Source organism: Notothenia coriiceps, unplaced genomic scaffold (genome assembly GCF_000735185.1).
Source record: "Notothenia coriiceps isolate Sejong01 unplaced genomic scaffold, NC01 NC01_scaffold00006163, whole genome shotgun sequence".
Classification (NCBI taxonomy): domain Eukaryota; kingdom Metazoa; phylum Chordata; class Actinopteri; order Perciformes; family Nototheniidae; genus Notothenia; species Notothenia coriiceps.
In genome coordinates, this window is record NW_011338864.1 from 198,209 (window position 1) to 217,898 (window position 19,690).

At 40.2% G+C, this 19,690-nt stretch overlaps 1 protein-coding gene across 1 annotated transcript; it reads right to left on the reverse strand.

Moving 5' to 3' along the window:
• Positions 1 to 104: 104 nt before the first annotated feature.
• On the reverse strand, positions 105 to 15,819 carry sh3rf2 (SH3 domain containing ring finger 2). Its single transcript, XM_010768982.1, has 11 exons — positions 15,636 to 15,819; positions 14,880 to 15,306; positions 12,023 to 12,307; positions 10,664 to 10,759; positions 9,226 to 9,618; positions 3,094 to 3,215; positions 2,771 to 2,941; positions 2,273 to 2,547; positions 1,903 to 2,189; positions 847 to 1,151; positions 105 to 706 (listed from the first exon to the last, which is right to left on the reverse strand). The coding sequence occupies exons 2-11, from the start codon at positions 15,303 to 15,305 to the stop codon at positions 526 to 528; spliced, it is 2,541 nt and encodes an 846-aa protein (XP_010767284.1). The 5' UTR covers position 15,306; positions 15,636 to 15,819; the 3' UTR covers positions 105 to 525.
• Between the last annotated feature and the right edge of the window lie 3,871 nt (positions 15,820 to 19,690).

Here is a 19,690-nt window from a genome sequence, read left to right on the forward strand (position 1 = left end):
AAAAGTTATTAATGCAGAACTTTTGCATTTCAGCAACAACTTCTCCATTACGGTATTGTTAGTTAAAGGATTATAGGTTACACATGTAAGACAACAAACTACAATCAACTTGGACGTGTAGTTTATTTCCATATAAGCGGTACGTACTTTTTATTTTACTTCATAGTTCTCTAAATATAATCTTTTAAAATATAGTTGGTTTCTTTGTGGGTTTTGACAAAGGCACTCACCAATGCGTGTAACATGGGTATTAAACAAGGAACAGTCAGTAGGTGGGATTTTGTGCAAATGTTAAATAATACATGTGTAACAAACATGCACATACATTCAAGAACACAGAATATATGTCTGGAGAATTTAACCACACTCATATGCACTCAGGACCAAAATAAACACCTTTTTGAAAGGATTGTCAATAGCAGCATTAATCTTATAACACGCATGTTGTTGTTCAGCATGTAAGTCGAGTATTTTGGCAGTTTGAACACATGGCATATAGAAATATACACAACGGTAGTACTACAGTCAACTGAGTCTCTCAAGGGCTTGAAGAATAACAGTGTGGAAGAGGCCTGTCTGCCCGCTGCTCTCCTGAGTAACCAGAACTCGTCCATCAGGTCGAGGTCTGTGGACGAGGACCATCTCTCCTTGAAGCAGACTTAGTTCTGAGTCAGTCTCGGCTAAATGCGTTGTGGTCACTCTGTGTCTGGAAAGAGAAAAGGAATAGAGGCCAGGGGTTTTCTTCCAGTTTTTGAAATCAATAAAAAATACTTTCAAGCCTACCTCATCTTTCCCTGAAATCATAAAGCATATTGATTATAGGTCAAGCAGAAAAATCAAACATACCTGCTGGGGCTGAACTGAGCTGACACGGCTGATAGCGAAGGGTGGGACATTATAGGTTTATGCAGGTTAGAGTTTAGATCTGAGGGGATGTTTTCCAGGCCTTTCCTGAGAATAGGAGCTTTTCCTTCTTTGAGAATGATCCCTGGTCCGTCTCTTCCCAACGTGAGCGATGGGGCCCACACTTCTAACGCAGGGGGGCCAGAGTTGTAGTTGGAGGAAACATGATTTCCTGGCGACCAAGAGGAGGTCCTGCGTCTGGGATGCGGGGAGTCTTCTTCTGTGTAAAACCGCACTGACTTTGCCGGCTAGGGGAGAAAAATATCTACAGTAAGGTGCATGTGGAACAGTAATCATTTAATTATTTTAGAACAGTTAACAGAGAATACTTAACTTGAGACCACTATTATACAAAAAATTGCTGCTTTTCTTACGGTGCAAGAGGGAAATTAAATTATGCGATGCCTTTATCAGCTATAGATCAAAGTATTTTCTTTCATGTTCACGTTTTTCTTCTTTAAAAATGGCATGATGCTTTACGATTTTTATCTGATTCAGGTTTCAGCAGCAAGCTTTGCAGTCTATATGAGAAAGTTTGCATTCCCTACACATCAGTAGAATCGAACACTGAAGCAATTTTTCTTTGAGGCCATTTTACACAAACTGCCTCAATTTATATTCTGTACCGACTTCTAAAATGATGACTAGTTGCAACCTAGAGTCACCAGACACATGGTGTTCATAATTCCTCTTACCCACACTGCCTTTTACATCTTTTTTCTAACCCTTTTCTCATTTTCATAATTTTAAACTAAATTATAGTATATAATTATGGATTTCAAAAACAGTAAACGAGTATTTGACCACTGAAAGCACATATCCTATGACTGAACACTTTTTATTTATTGTTTGATATAATTCGCTGTTCATCTTAAGTCTGTAGCTTTTCTCTTTTATGCAGTTTTTGTATGCCGTTTGAGTCTCAATGCGAGTATTCCCATTTTCAATACAAAATAAAATGCTCATGCCTCTTGGCAGAAATCCTAAGTATGACATTACCTTGTCTGTATTATTCTTGTATGAGTCGGGTCTGACTAGAATTGAGTGGGGTCCATTGGCAGGCTGTCTGTCGTGTGAGGCAGTGAAGTCTCTGTCCTTAAAGAGCGCAGCAGCAGAGGGCGCTGCTGGCTCAGTCATCCAGCCCCGGCCCCTGCCAGGGGTGGAGAAGATAATGCTGTTTTTCTTCCTGTGGAGGGCAGGTGAGTAGCCGGATGCTTGAACTTGTGCAAAGTGCTGTGAGTTGGACGGGTTGTTTAGGTTGGAAATATGGGAGAAATGATGTGAGCCTGAAAAAACATTGAAGCCATTAATTGAAAACGTTTTATTAAATGGAGTTATCAGAATGTGGACGTGGTTGCTTATCACTCACCTCTATGAGGGTTAAAGATGCGCCTCACAGTGTCCCAACCTTGCGAAGTCCCATAGAGGGACGGTTTTCCGGCGCCAGTGGATGACATTGAATGCTGTGCACCGTTTGGCACAGATGGAACCTGTCCTTTTGAGTAAATCGCTCCATCAGAGTTTACCCTATCCAGCGCGAGGACCACAGCAGGATTCTTGGCAGCAGTGGTTTTCTTTCCAGTTAGTGTGTTGTACTGAGAAGACGCATTAGCTGCTTTGGTCTCCAGTAGTCTGGCTGAGGTTCTGCAGTGAGGCAATGAGACACTTTAGGACATACGCACCTACTGAATATCACTTGTAATACTGTAAAGTTTATTTGCACAAAGCACCAGCCTCAGTGTTTTATTACTGTTTCATAATTCATTGAGTTCATGCTGACATGTCGTCCTGCCCACATTAAATTACTGTCTGAATCCAAATGTCATTCAGCTCCCACTCTCTGAAGTCAGGGACCACAGCCTCTCACCTTAGCACAGGAGTGATGTAGTTGCTGGGCAGAATGCCCACTTTTCCTGTTCTGAGCGATAACCCACGCAGCCAGCCTTCCTTGAAGTTTCCGTACACTCCCACCATCTCTCCTTTCCTCAGCTCCAGCTCCTCAGGCCGTCGGGGCTTGTAGGAGTATAGGACGGCACACCTGAGGAGTCAAATGGGGGAGTTGTCTTTGTTATCTTCCACGAGTATATCAAGATCATACCACAGTTTTCATCAGTATTTGAGGGGTTCTTGGTATATTTTTTTCCATCCCATTATCATATAATTAATGTACTGCTTAAAACAATGACTCACACACTGATGGAGAGCTGCTGTGTGGAGGAGTTCTTGCTGTCTGCAGAGGCAGAGGACATTTGGGGGTTCAGCAGAGCCATGGAGACGGTGGGTGGAGTCTCACTGGTCATCTTCTTCTCACTCTGTAATGGGATGGATTTAAAAGTATAATCAAATGTAAAGCACAGTGTTCTGCATGGCGCATAGTTAAAGAATATCTTGAATCTTAGCTTGACCAATTGCTTTCCTTCAATTTCCCCTTTAAGGACATTTAAAGTGTTTAAAGTGTAATCCTACATGTTGCAACGGCCGTGCTTTGAGTGCTAACGTCAACATGCTAACATGCCTAGTAGACTCCCAAAGGATTAACAAAGCTATTAGCATTAATCTCGTAGCTGTTGAGATATTTCAACAGCTAAACTGACCAGAGAAGTCTGTACTTTAAATACAGTAACTTTAGAAGATAGGATCCACTTGATTTATCCAACTCAGACTAGTAAAGCCTTATACTAACTATATCAGGAAAAGACGTTTGAATTGCATGTATAATAACAACAAGCAAAGACTGTTTTAAGATGAATGTGTGTATTGTTTCAAGACAGATACAAATGGGAACCTATCCTTTTCATCAAGTCAAATAAAAGAACTAAACCATAATCCTGGTGTTTTAACGATGATGGTCATGACCCTGTCTTAACCTGACGCTCCAACATCTACCAAAGGTGTTCAATTATATTTAGTTGTGGTGACTGTCAATCCCACAGTGTGAGATTTGCGTAATTTTCTTCCAAGTAATTTTGTCTATTTAAGTGTATTGTTCACATTCCATATTTGATTTATGTTCTTCAATACGTTTTGTTCTTTTTCCATTTTAATTTTTTATGTGTGCACAAATCATGCACAAATACACCAAAGCAATTTCGTTGTATGTTAAAACCTACTGTGGTTATTCTGAACCTGATTTATCAATAAAGGAGTTATGATTTATACATTTTAAGGTATGTCAAATACAATGCCAGTTGAAATATTTATAATGGCCAGGCAGACTTCTTTTTACAGACCAAAACTGCTCTTTTTAAAACTGAAACTGACAGGCTTGAAGTCATGAGGCTGTGAGTCAGTCCTGGCACAGCCAGAGAAAAGCAGGGAGTGACACTGAGGTGTGTCTCAGAACCGTTAACAACACATTATGAAACTAAATTACTTGATTAACAAACTCAAAAAGGAGATTAAGTGAGTGCTTTTTACATTTTTATATTTAGGTCCACCCAACCACCCCACCCACAGAATGTTTGAGTTTTGTTCTGATTACAGAGAGGCGGAGATAACTTTCCCGGTGCCTATTATCTCTGCAGTCACGTCTTCAGAGTGCTGCTGCTATTTACAGCCCTACCACTCCACTACTGTTTAAAACATTAATGCTGGCCTGTGGGCCTGGGGCTTCCTCTGTACAGCATGTGCCTGTATCCTGCAGCTCAGCCACCATTAAGCTGCAATGCATTCACACTGAACCTCAAAGACGCACAATAGAAGCTCTAATTGAGAGGCAGCCATTGCTATAAGCACAGGCTGACTTGTCAAAAGCAGTGCTGTGAGGCATCAGTAAAGCTATAAAGTCAAGATATACTATCCTGAAGACATGTCCAGCCTCATATATCAGAGTTGATGTATGAGCAATCCTGTCATCTAAACTTTTCTTTGCTTATTTTTTGACATTCAAATGCCAATTTTACTGCTTCCCTACTACTTTGCTGTGATTTCTCTGTTTCGCTTTTTGTTGAGAGATGGGGGATAGCAGCAGGATGGACGGAAACCATTAGACAGTTTTATGTGCAATGAATCACTGTCTTTTAACAGCCAAGCTATCTCCTCAAATTGTTGCGTAAAGCAAAGAGAAAAAGCTCTGCAACTCCTTTATCCTGCATTCAATTATTTACTTATTTTCATTACTCTGTGTCCTTTTTCTATTCTTGTATTTTATCCATAGACTGTATATATGAAGGTTTTATCGCATCCTTCTTCAGTCACGCAATGGCCAGGTGCACTGACCCATCAGTGAAAGAGGCTATATTTACATGGAGAGAGTCATTCTGAGGTGGGTCATGCAGTGAAACAAGGTCTTATTTGGTTTAAATGCTTGCTCCTGCTGGTAGAATCACTGTTAACATAAATAAACCAATTGACAAAATACTAATGTCCACATTATGGTGACTTCCTACCAGCAAGAACGGTTCACGAGCAATTTTTTATCTCAAATATTCAAGTAAGAAAGATGAGAGGATTTCATAGTTTTGTTGGATTTTGATATATATTAATTTTGTTATAGTTTCATAAATTTGGTAATTTCAGCTGAATGATTTCTTAAAGTTCATCAGCTGATAAAAAACTTTAACACACTTTACTATTATACATCTTTTTTACATTTGTGAATCATCTTATCACACAGACAGATATCAGAAATGTTTCCTGTTGGAAAGAGTGGATAAAGAATCCCCCCAAAACAGATACATTTTATGGATATATTTGCACAGCTCAAAACTAGCTCATAAAGTGTGTTTATGTATTAAATGCAAGGTTTTGGACACAAGGATAGCCAACACTGTTTGGTGTTAATGTGAAGGCCATGCACTACTCAGTTGCCATGGTCAATTAGACTTTAATTTGAGATTTCAACAAACTTAAATAAATAATTACATTGTCCAGAAGCAACCTCAAAACAAGTATAGTGGATATGCCACTGCTCTCAAAGATCAGGCTCAGATGACTGAAAAGCAACATGATGTTGTTTGGAAAGTCTTCATTTTCCGTCTATAGTGTTTTATTTTTATATACAACACATTTTAGTTTCTGTTTTAGTGTTTTCTATATGAAATTGATGGATGAAGCTGGGTTGTGCAACCATTACAGATACACTGCATTCATAATAAAATTATATTTTCAAATAAAAGCTTAATTGACTTACTTTTTGTTACCTAAACATTTTACGTGGGACTAGGATTTGAACTTAAATAGGAAACACGAATAGAGCTTTTCGTAATGTATACTAAGATAACATATTTTCATGGAAAGCTAATACAAATGATTTCATTAAAAAATAATGCAAGGTTTTATTTTTGCCAATTGATTTTCAAGGATCATGTTTTATTTGCTTATTCCTAGCTAGAGACCTAAAACTAAAGGAGACAGTGCTTGTTGAAGTCTCTCACTGTAGACACTTTTGAAGAAAGCAGCTCAAAATGTTTGGACATGCTTTGTTTTATTTCTAACCGTGTTGTTGTTCCCCTTCATCAACTTTATATTGTGAAGCATTTTGTAGAGTTATGCACGCTTGTCTGCTATTACTGGCCTACTGATGTGAGAGTGAGTGTTACCTGCTTAGTGAAGAGGAAAGAGTTTGACGGCAGGGGAGAGAGGGGTCTGTTATGTAACCAACTTCAGCAGTGACTCACCATCATCAGCATGAGAGAGATAAGCAGACACACTCAGGGAGTCTCCAAGCCTCCCACTCGCTGCATCTATCTCTCATTTCTCCTCCTCCTTCTTCCAACTTCTTGTGTTTTGCCTCTTTGCAGCTCAAACATTTAGCTCTTATTCTGTTTCTCTTCACAGCTCTACACAATGTATTCTCTCTATCACCAGTATATCCATTCACCTTTTCCTGTCCCATTTCCTCTTCTTTGTTCTTGTTCTCAAGTCTCCCAAACCTCCCTTCCTCTACTGGTTTAGCATTTTTCCTGCTATGTATAATTGGGTAGAGGTGTGAAATGTAAACTGAATCAAAGGAAATCGTTATCTCAGCACTTGGTTACATTATTAAGCCTTGCAGAGGCACTGGCTGGCTATGACTTCATGCAGCATTCACAGTATTGTATTACATTGTTTCTTAAGTAAACAAATACATGGGATGAAATAATTACTCATCCAAACTTTAAGTAAAGGTGATGAGAAAACAATAAGTACAATGTCAGTCTATTGTAGGGGGTTGCTGTCATGATTATCTTAAAAATGGACATAAATTGTTGTTGTTCATCAGCTATCCATAACGCGGCCTTAAAATATAGGCTGTATCAAATATACAGCAGGTGTCTTGTTGTTGGCGTCATGTAAACCGTGGGTTAGCAATAGCTTGAGAACTAGGCAGTCCTATATTATAATTAGATATATGATTAATAGATGTCAAAGGTGACCCTCAAAGATCTTCAAAAACATGAAAAAGCATAAATGGTTGGTTTCAAGAGCATTAGAGACTACTTTACAGTTTACACACACTCTACTTGGGAGTCATTTAGATGCCATGATGGCTGTAAAGACAAGCTCACAGTTTGCCGCATAGTGCTTCATAAAGGTTAGAGCTGGGGTGGGTAAAACTTTTAATTGGTGAAATTCTCTCTATATCCCGACAGCAATCAATCAATTAAAAAGGTCCAACAATAAAGAGAAACTAAATCTGGTACCTGGGGATTTTGCAGGACTGTAATAAATCCCCTTAGTCATTCAATTTGGCCGCAAATTAAGAAAAAAGGAAAAAAAGATTAGACGTTGGACCTGCCTGTGAAACTGCCTGCGTGTCTATCTCATGGGATGCCTGCCTTGATAGCTTGACAGCTTTGAGTATTAAAAACAACAATTTTTGTAGTTTATGTTAATGTCTCATTGTTTGATACATAATGATAACTTTGGGGGAATGGCTTTGGGTGGAGGCCTAATGGGACAGGATCTCAGTTTTGCCAACTTAGTGCCTTTCTCACTCGGTTTAGCAACTTTTGCTTTAGTGCTGCTGGCTACACTCTCTGCTAGAGAATTAGCAATATTGGGCTGGGTTTTTCCTAATTGGATCTTCTTAAAAACATCTCCTTACTCGTGCTGGCTTCTCCAACGTTACCCACCCAAGCTTTGATTGTTGTTTAGCCAGCTTTGTGTTTTACACTCAAATATCAGCATTATTTCAAACGTTAGAGTCAAAGAAGCTTTAAGAATTAGAATAGAATTGAATAGAATAGAATATGGAGGGATGAAACCCTCTTTAATGGTCACACATGCAGAGCACACAGCACACACAGTGACATGTGTTCTCTGCTTTTAACCCATCCTAGTACCCGGAGTCTAGTACCAGGAGCAGTGGGCAGCTATTGTACAGCGCCCGGGGAGCAATGGGAGTGAGGGGGGAAGGGGGGTGTCTGGTGCCTTGGTCAAGGGACAGTTCACCACAAAATAATATTTATCAATCTAGATGGTTTTGGTGTGAGTTGCCAGGTGTTGGAGATGTCAGCCATGGACACGTCTACCTTCTTTCAAATTAGATATAACTTGAAGGTACTCCTCAACTAGGAACTACTTTCTTTTTTTCAATTAAGTGTATCACTGCACAGAAATGAGCGTGCATCTACTAATGGAGGAAAGGCTTTTCTGAGCTAGCTTTACTTTACATCTTACGCTGTCACAAGCACAACCTTCTCGTCCATGAGTGGATGCACGCTTCTTTCTGCCTGGTGATACTGTTGGCGGATATAGTTCAGTAGAAATGAAGAAGTTCCTACCTGAAACTGATCACAAAAAGATCTGTAGAATAATTTGAGTGACAAGGTCAAGATTTCTGGAAATCTATAAATTATTGTTTGGTTTCCAATTGTATTATCTGGATGTTTCGAGCACCACCAATAGAGCGCCATCTAGTTCCATTGTGTTGAAGAGAAGGCAGACATCTCTACGGGCCGATATCTCCAACACTCATCATACCAAAACAATCTAGATTGAACTGTTAATACAATACAGACAATTCTACAAGTTTCGTCAAGTACTGTATCTCCCTGAACTGTAAAAAGACAAAGGACACACACCCTAGCCGCTTAACCATGCAGCAGTCAACATCAAGAGGACTCCTCTTTCTCATTCATTCCTAAGCTTAGTGTCACGGTTCCCTCCCTGCATCCCTGAGGACAACTTGATTCCTCAGTGAAAATCTGCTATCTCACAGAAAACCGTCATGCCTTTTGCCAACCACATGCTTTCTGTTAAAACGAATCACTGAAAACTAAACAAAACCAAACAAAGTTTAGCTAAAATATTATGAGAAAGAGGAATCTGATAAAACTGAGACATCTTATAACATCACTACAGCATTCATAGAGGCAGATGTCTTGGCCCATGACTCACCTGTAAGAGGTGTCTGTGTGTACTGTCAGAGTGCCGTCTAATTCGCTGAGAGCTCACTCTCGAAGAATGAGAGTGGCCCCGGGCACTGAGAGACACAGAGAGGTGGTGTGACGAACCCTGACGCCCGTTGTAGGTGCTGATGTTGGTCGGCTCTCCTTTGGTAGTCGGATAAAAGTTGATGCCGCTGTCTGCGGGCTGCTTCCTCTGGCTGGGAGGCAAAGCATTGATGATGGGTGTCTTTGTTGGGATTTGAGGGACTCCGTAGTGGGTGGTCCTAATAGATACGTCAGTGGCCTTGTCTTTGCCCCCACTCCCAGTCCGATGATGAAATTCTGCTGAGTCACTCCCTTTTCGATTATTTCCCTCTAGCAGTTTGGCAGCCACTGTGTTTGTCTGAAAGAGATGAACACATAAAGAGAAACCATGGAGATGAATCCTAACACAGAGAATATTCAATCGCCAGTCAAGACAATGATCTCCAACTCGCTCCTACCTGCTAACAGTGATGTTAACCTTTGCTTCCGCTAAAAAGATTTCTGTGTAATTACTGCCACCTATCAATACTGCACTCACCCCTACAACTTGTTGGCCCAGCAGGAGCATAAGTACCAGCCATACGGTAGGAAGGGTTGACTGGTGTTGAGAGAGCAGCTGCACAGATAGGCAGGCAGGCAGACAGACAGGCACGCCAGGGTTAATGCTTTCCCTCCCTACAGTGATGTGCTGTTATGCCACCCAAGCAGAGAAAGCATTACTGTGTCTTTACGCCTGGATGAACGACACGAGGAGAGGCAGTCTCAGAAAGGAGAGGGGAGAGGAGAAAAGAGGAGGATGAAAGAATACAGTACAGAGGTAGAAAAAGAAAACAACTGAGGCGGGGCTTGAGGAGAAGACACGTGGACAGAAAAACCTAAAAGAAAGAACTCATAAGAGGAGGGGAATAGGAACAAAATATGAGGAAAGACTATAGCAAAAACAGTAAACAAGAACTGATAAAGCACCCCATTAACCCAACTGTGTCGTATTATCTAAACAATTTTCCCCAGCACTGACAAAGTTAATTCCCAGAGGCAGAAAGTACTAAGGAAAACAAATGACAGACAGCTAAGCACCGCTGCCAACCTGAGTAAGGCACATAGTCACACACTAATGAGCAGCTGCAGACAAAGCATGGCTTCACACACTGGCTCTCTGCCTCAGCACTTTGCAGGAGCGACATTTACGGGTGAATCGCAGATATGAATGAAAATCAAGGTAAGCGCCCTGGCTATGAGCCGGAATTAATGACATCCAGCGAGGACATCTATGGTTCAATTCATTACTAGAGCTACACCTTCAGACCAATTGCCAAACGGCAGGTATCAACTTTGATCACGCTGAAGAGGCAACGACCCACATTTAAACAATGAAGGACAAGGGAGGACCAAGGAGAACTCACCTCTATGAACTGCAGAGGGCAAATTCCAACTTTCTCCCCAAGCTTGGCTTCAATCCAGTGTTCATCCAAACGCCTGATGACAGTAAGAACGTCTCCCTGCAAAACACAAATAATTAACAGACCCAAAACTTAATTTGGAGAAAGTGGCAAAAATGTGAGAGGCTTAAAACCCGCTGAAAAAACGAACAAACAGGATGCTAGGTGCTTTCAACAGAGTGCGCTCGCCCTGAAGACGGAGCACTCAGAATCTCTCTATGTTTCTCCTGCAGCATGTGACATCCACTGCCTTTGTGTCTCCAGGCCCGGTCCTTTCTATGGCCAGCCTCACTCTAAAAACCATTTGACCATCTGCATTAAAAAAAAGAAGAAGCTGAGCGCAAGTGTGCTTTAATGGAGAGCACACAAGTACTGAGGCCTTTATATAACCGACTCAGAAATCCTTCAGTGTAAATAACAACCTCTGTAGCAGAGGTCTGCGCCTCAAGATCAAACCAGCAAAAAGAGCAAAACAAATATTTTAACTTGGAAAGAAAGGTAATTTATTTTACAATAAAAAAAATGTTGAAGGCATTTATTTTCAATGTAAAAAGTAAATATTTTAGATTTGCAATGATTAGTCAATTGACACATAATGTATCTGCAACAGCTTTTAAAGTTGAATAGTAAAATAAGTAATTACAGTATAAGCAAATGTTGTACAACTTACAACTGGTTGCAGATTCGCACATAATATAATATTATAAATAATATTTTATGATTTTCCTACTCTTCCTTCGGGGTGAGTTGAATATCTTCAGCCATGTTGACTGTTCCTCAAAAAGAAAACCAATCTGTGAAGATTACTCACTTATAAACCCAATGATGGGTCATAGACCAAACGGCAGAAAATAATTTGGTACATACATAATTAAAGTTAAATAGCACCTTTACTCTTTTCCCCTGAAGGTCAAACTTTGATATTCCCTGAAGGTTGAAGTTACGTGTAATACCCATCTTTTATTTTATTTTTGTTCCACCTGTGTTATTTATGTTCTCAGTGTTATTATTGATTTTATTTCTATAAGTTTAGTTTTTCATAATCTCATGTTGAATTTCTTGGATTTAAGACCTTCTACCCCCTTGTTAAATAAACTGTTCATCTAAATTGGAGTACTAATGGATGTAAAGGGGAATGTGGGAAAATAACTAATAAAGAATAAGTTTAAAAAAAAAATGTTACGTGTAATCATTTTCTTTGTGCATTAACTAAAACGTAGGAAACCCCTGTGAGTATTTTAAAAGATCAAGTGTACAAAAACAGAAGGCTGTGACAGTAAGTATGTTTTCCTGCGTGCTAAGTCAGTAGTATGAGAGTCAGACCTTGAGAAAGCTGAGACAATATTTACTGTCTTCCAGAGTCCTCTCTTCAGGGTTAAAGTCGTACAGCGCCCTGCAGAGAGCCGGAGGTTGGGACTGCAGCTGAGGCATCTGGCTGATGGCCTGCAGCGCGCTGGCAGTGACAGACGCTCCGCTACCGTCACCGCCGTTTCCGCGGTGCCAACTCTCATCCACTCTGTGTTTCGGAGTGATACCGTTAGCAGGCGTGAGGAACAGCTCTCCTGACAAATCACTTCGTTGGTTACGCATCAAGGCTCTGAAAGAAAGCTGAGGAACAAACAAAAAGAGAAAATCACAAATCAGTTATTGTATGCTCAAAGTGTGTTACACAGGATGGTATTCATTTTTGAAAATCGATTATTTTTAAAGATTTTGGTCTGTGTGGAGGAAAACCAATCTGCACATTAGGAGGGTAAACATGATACAGTTTACTTTGCCATTTACTTTTACTGGGACAAACAGTGATTAGGGACTTTGCTGGGCAACAGGCTAAACTATGTGTAAAATGCTGCGCTCCAGACACGTTACAGCCGCTCAGTGTGTGTGTCATAAAGCACAGATTTTTCCCTTTTAAGATGATATCAAGTGTTATCTCGTACTGTAGCTTTACTTTAATGTCTTTTTTCGGTTACACGTTTTAGTGGTGAAGAAAGAAAACAGCACAAGAAATGCCAGAGACACTACATTATTTGATGCATATATAATAATAATAATAATAATAAAGTTAATAACTTTAACCACTTTCTACAAAACCAATTGTAATTCCACTACTCACTAGATTGTTATATCATTATTTTAAATAGTGTTTTTTGGGGGCAATTTAAAATGATCTGCATAAAATACGACATATTCTAATAAATTGTCAACTTCATTCCACGTTTTCTTTTTAGTATCACGCTCAGCTCACTTTTTAATGACGCTCCTGATCATAAATGGGCCCGCATAATGTAAATTGTGGTTTTATTGAGATAAACACTCTGACATTAACTGTTGATACCTAGCCAGTTAAAAGATTACCGTTTTGCACAGCAGTTTTGAAAAGTAAGCAATTAAACATCTTAATGATCACTAGCAACATTATGAACCTGGCTGCAGATGTTGAACTCTGGCTGAACTAAAGCTACAGACTAAAACTAAACTCTCACACGCTCAGAGCAGTTAATGCAGACTCAAGATAAGGCAGGTTTCGGTGTTTCTCATCACCTCAGAGAATAAAACATCAGCATCAAATGCAAACTTTGATTATTTACACACTGTGAAGTATTTGTTTTATCTATTTTCTGTTTAAATTAGGTAACGTTACAAGATGTGTGGCATAGACTTTGAAACATATTAAAGACTTTCTTGAGGATTGTTTACACTTGAAAAGAGAAGTACTGAAGAATAATAAGCTTTAGGCATTATTAGGTATGATTCATTTTAAGTTATTATTAATCCAATTCAAAGTTCAGATCTACCAGCCTCTGAGCACTTAGCTGAGTCTCTTATGTTATAAACGTTAAAATGTAGCTTCTCTTGGTCATTACTTTAATTTTGACTTTTAACATTTGAATCTTTGTATGTACATACATTGCCCTGGAGATTTAACGTGTTTATATAGATATAGAGTGCACCTCATTAGGGTAGTATCTGAGAATCAAGTCAAAAACAAAGCAGATTTTGTTCTTTATGATATGAAAAACCAAATCATCCTTGGTGTTAAAGACGGAAACTTCTCTTACAGGCTTTAGTGGACTCCATCAATGTAGGCACTGATGAACATAGACTCACAAACGTCAGGGAAAACATTTTGGTAGCTCAGATCCCACTTCAGCTCTTAAGCATTGTATTGTTTTATTCTCTTTCATTTAAAAATCCAGTTTAAGATGGTGAGCAAAGTGTTGAGAAAGTAATCCAATAGGTCAGAGATGACACACCAGGTCCTTTTCCAAAAAAAAGGAGAAAGAATAAATCAATGAGCCATCATAGGGTTGGATGACAAGTCAATAAATTCCATTAGGAAACGTATATTTCTCAACAGTCAGGAGATTTTTCCACAATGTCAATACTGATATAGCTCTTCTTATTTAAATGGAAGGGCGCATTCATGGGCTATGTTGCAAATCAATGAGCAGGGTGCAACATTAGATTTTTTTAAGGATGTTTAATGTGATAAATGTGATTTGACTTTTTAAGCCAATAACACACATTCATGTCTGGTAATTATAAGATTCTCAATTGATTTTACCTATCACAATAACCCTAGTCATGTCTGAACCAGAGTAGGGAGCAGCGATTGTATTTCACATCTAAGGATTATGGGCTTTGGGAATTGGTCATCATTTGATCCTTGCAGTAAATAGGCCAAACCCATACACAAACACTAGTTGAGGAAACCAATGAGACAGCATTTTTATTTCTAGGGTTACACAATGTATTTTTCTTCTTCTGGTGAACTAATTACCACAAATACATAGGTTATGACCACCAACAGGTTGTGCTAGTAAGTTAGAGAAGCTAGGAAAAAGAGATTACTTGGAGCTCTGTAAACTCAAGCGTAGATTTTAAATGTTTAAAATGTGCTTAGAAAACGCGGGTGAAACAGGATAAACAGGATGGTTAATCCACTCTAATTCTTTGCCAAGGTTTTCAAAATCAAGTATCCTGACAAATACCTATGGTGGTCAGAAACATTGACTTTATTAAACACCATAGTCACCAAAATGAAGGCTTTTTAATATTTCCATACTTTTTCTTATATTATGGATAGCCTGGATTGCTTTCCTATTTAGAGACAAGGTTGTTCTACGTTATATTTAAAATGGTTTTGCAGAGGTTTAGGCAGGGGTCGTGCACTGACCTCACTGCGGCCTTGCGTCTCTCTTTGTTGATCCTCCTGCTGCTGCTGACTCTCCCTTACTGCCAAGCCTCCCCTGACCATGGGCACTGTGTAGTGGGATGTGTATCTGTCCCTGCTGGGCCCCTGGGAGCCCTGAAGCCCCTCCAGGAGCTGCACTAGCAGGAGGTTTGCAGGGAGCTCCTCCACTGTCCTGGCCGCCACAGGAGCCCCACACTCAGGGCAGCGCAGCAGGGAGTGGGCTGCCTCCTGTCTCTGCAGGCAGGAAGTACAGAAAGTGTGCTGGCAGGGCAGGACCTTGGCTGACACATCCAGCGGCTCACAACACATTGGACATTCCAGCAGGGCACTCAGAGCCAGCTCCTCCATTTTAAAAGGGCCCCCTCTCTTTGAGGCTCCTGCTGCATCCGAGACACTGTAATCCACCATGCTGAAAGAGAGAAGAATGAGAGGCTCATTCAATGGAAGCTATTGTCAGAAATCTTACAATGAATGAGTAACAACATATTTGAGCTCTCCTCTGCTGTAAAACAGTATAATGTCAATAACACGTGAATGTACTGCCATAACTTCAAACACTTTGATAAGAGGAAATACTAAGATAAGACGCGTTTTAGTTCACAGTAAACACTATACGCGCGTACAGGTGTTAGCTTACCTGGCTGTACAGGTATTACAACAACAGGAAATAACCGCCGAAGAAGAGATATCTCCACACTAGCATCACAAACACAGCGTACAGAAACATTTACGACTTACATGGGTGTCTGCTGACAGCCACAGGGATATTCCTCATACTCCGTTTAGGAAATGCGTAACTTTTCCACCACTGTCGCCATGACGCAGTGCGCGGAGGACGGGAGTGCGCGACCAGAGGACGACGCAGCACAGACAGGCGCGGGAGGTTTGCATCACACACACTCACAGACACTCTCACTCTCTCTCACACACACTCTCACTCTCTCTCTCTCTCTCTCTCTCTCTCTCTCTCACACACACACACACACACACACACACACATACACACACGCCAACATAATATGACGACACAAAACCCACAGTGTGATTGAGACTGAAAACAGAGAGGTTGCGAGGGATCAACAACAGCCACGCAGAGCACAAAGAACTGATCAGTGTCATGTCCGACTCAGTTTAACCCTCAACAGCTGATCAAAGTTACATTTACAACGTCATTAACTTTATTGCCTGGGAAATGTGTGAGATCAAAATACAATACACATAGGTAAAACAATTATTATAATGACAACATTTAAGGGGTTGATAAAATAGTTTGAGTATTACAAGTATTAAGATTGAAGGGCTAAATTACATTAAATAAAAAACTACATTAGTCTGTCCTTTTAAGGTTTATGGACATTTATATCTCCCTTTTTTCTGTAATTGTTCCGTGTATACCACTTTAATTTATTAAAACGTGAAGAAGAGGGGGAAATAGAAGAGCAGTGTTCACACTACTGTCATGTGACATGGTCTCCCTCTGCTGGTGCATTCACTGACCAGCTCTCCAGCTTCACCTGCAGGTGCCAGCAGCACAGTGCACATCAGTGCTGCTGAAAACAACTGAGCTGGAGAAAATGAAATAAACATGAACTCTACTCAACGGCCATTGTTTTAGCTTTGCTTTAAATACAAAGCATTTACTGTTATTGCTGTAGAGATGATAATGATGATTCACACAAGTCATAATATTATCCATTTGGTTTATTGTTTGGATTTCATTTGTGCAATCCAATCCTCACAATCCCTTTCTGGCATCCTATCACTAAATAATGTATCCATATTGGCTATGTGCTGAAAGTTCAGGACATCTGTTTGAATTTTTTAAACAAACATGAATCTTTCATCTCTTTTATTTACGTCAGCAGAACTCGGGGAATACTAAAAATGTGCATTCGGCTTTTACAGAGAGACTAAGAGCAACAGAAAAGGAGAGAGATTAACCATGATTTATTTACATGGTCATATCAATGTTGATACAGGCCCTTCCTCTCAAGCCTCTTAATGTCTATGGCAGAGGAAAGGGAAGAAGTGGAACTTGATTTTAGCTCGTGTCTGGATAACTTTATTTATTTCTCCATTGAAAGTTAACTTCTTGATGACTGTTATGCTTCCATCTGTGATTGGTGGATCTCCTGTCCTCAAGTCAAACACACAGAGGGAGTGCACAGAGGAAGTGAGTGCATAAGTGCTCCATCGGTCAGTCTGGCCTCCACTGAGGAGCCTCGGATGGTGTTTGAGGCAGGCCTGTGTTTGATGGTTCTGATACATCGTCTATCTGATGGAGAGGGAAGGGTTTCCCCGGGGAAGGCTCTGAGCTTAGTGTGCTGTCTCTCAGAATATCATGACTTGTCACAAGTCACTGCATAAGGAGGAGTGCCTTCTTCTCCAGCTTTCATGTTTTATTTAAAATGCTGTCTTACTCAGAGAGTGCTGCTAACTCATTGAATGTGATCTGTCTCAGCATTTGCTTTGCCTCTTTCCTTTTCCCCCCGGTTCTCCTTCTCCCACAATGTCTGCGGCTGTGCTTGATCATTTGACTGTGGCATACATGCAGATACACTTTTAAGTGTATGAAGAAGCGTTTTAGCACTTTAATTTGAATCAGGTGTCAGTCAAAAAAACATAATCCTTGTGTCGCAGTTTGATGAGGATTAACCACAAATCGAACTGCACTTTAGGTGGCATCAAAGCTGTTTAATTAACTTCTCTCTTTCAGTGGGAACTAATCCTTCACAATAAACTTCAGCAGTTCCCAGGTGCTGATTAGGTGACTCATTAGTGTTGCTTCTCTTTTGTTTTATGAAAGATTTATTGAGCTTCAATAGAAGCCCGCTTTCTCTCTGTGAGGTAAGGAGGTTTTGGCTTTTGTGTGTGTGTTGAGAAAACAGTACTCCAGTCAAACAGGCTGAACAGGAACATCAGCAGCTTGTTCTATATGCAGACACCTTTCATGTAGGCGAGGTGTCCATTCCCATTGTCTGACAGATAAAGTTAGTCTGTGGTATGCAGTGTGCTGTCAGTCCAGGTAAGCTGTTTGCTTGAAAGCCTGTAATGTAATTTAGGTGGAACATGTATGCAGAGCAGCTGGCAGCCGCCACCAAATACTTACATTAACATCCATCCATAAAGCAACTTAGTGAGTCTTTCAACCCACAGTTTGTTCTGCCTGGTCCTCCTCTACCAGCGGATTGAAACCCATACATATTTTATATTTGATAAATAAATGAAACCACCTCTTTTTTTTTCTGTGTAGCGCTCTAAGTTGCTCCCCTACCTACGTATACAGCAGCAGCTTATTATCACAGTTCTGACATTGTTTCCGTCATTGCCTAAAAAATGAGGTTTGGCTCACGGACGTTTTCAATTATTTTTTCAAACATGCATCAGATGCATCCGTTCTCGTGATAACAAATGTCTTTATTATAGTAGGAATTTATTCTGGAGCCATTATCAATGTATATTTTAAGATTTCTTTAAGCATTTCATGAATTAAATATTTTGTTACCATAAGTGTCAAAGTGTCTCACTGTGTCTTAGAATAAATATGCGATTCTGTCTTTTCCCTACAGCCTAAATAAAAGTTCATGCATTTATGATTTTTCAGGAGACACCAGACTGACATCTCAGTCCCTGGTGTCATTAATGACCTCCTTTGGCGGCTCTCTCAGCCTGCTGGGGCCCTCCATACATACTCACATGGGACCTAAGCTATTTACAGCTGTCTTACTTGTCAGACTGCAGGGGGAGTGCATCCGCAGCAATCTGGGTCCTGCGACTTTATGCTAGACCTCACCTTTTTATGTAAAAGTAGCTCAACCTTACTAAAAAAAAAAGACCTGAGGGAAGTAGGGCTGAAGAACGGGCCCCTAGCTTTGAGCAGAAACACCTGAGCCAGAGTGAAGTTTAAGCTTTGGGTTTTTTTGTCTGCAGAAATTAAGGTGCTGAATTATTTTGGTGTGCAAATGCTCCAGCAGCTGTTGGAGTCAGAGATGTGCATGAGGGAAACTAAAAATAGGACGAGTACACCTCTGAGCCAGCTGCCTCTTCACTGCCTATGGGAGCTACTTTGCGTCTCCCCTCTCTCCTCTTTCAGGCCTCTTGCTCTCCTCCCTCTCTCTGGTTACCCCTCTCTCTCTACTTTCCTCCTTTTCTCAGTCCCTGAATCAGGCCTTGTGTGTCTGTCCAGTCCTGTTCTGGCATGAAAGACCTGAAATGGGACACTGCTTCCTCTCACTGTGGTCCAATATCCAACTTGATGGGAAACTAGAACACTGAAGCAAAGTACTGACATTTTGAAGTTGCTGTCCCATGTCCAAATATTTGAGAAGCATCCAGAAGTGTATATCTATCCCAAAAGAAAAGAGAGTTGGTGGTGACAAGAATATGAATATAAAAAATGTGAAAAAGTAAAAAATGCAAAAAACGTTTGTTGTATTCCAAGGTTGGCAGGACATCGAGCAGATTGGTGCAGCTTCATATTTTAAGTATTTTCCCACTTAACAATACAAAATATATTTGGATCTAAAAAGACACATCTTTTATCTGACATCTGACGATGGTCATTTTGGCATTATACACTGGCATAACATTATAAAATAAAAATGCTAGCAAGGATATAATCTACTTCTAGTTCGTCTTGTCTGTCTAGCAGGAAGTGCTCCAAGATACTCTCCTAAAGTAAGCTATACTTTTAGCTGTTTGGCGTTTGTACCAACTTAGTTGGTTGTTGTTTTTGTTGCTGCATTAGTATTTTTCCACCAACTTAGTTGGTTGTTTTTCGTTGGTTCCAGTCT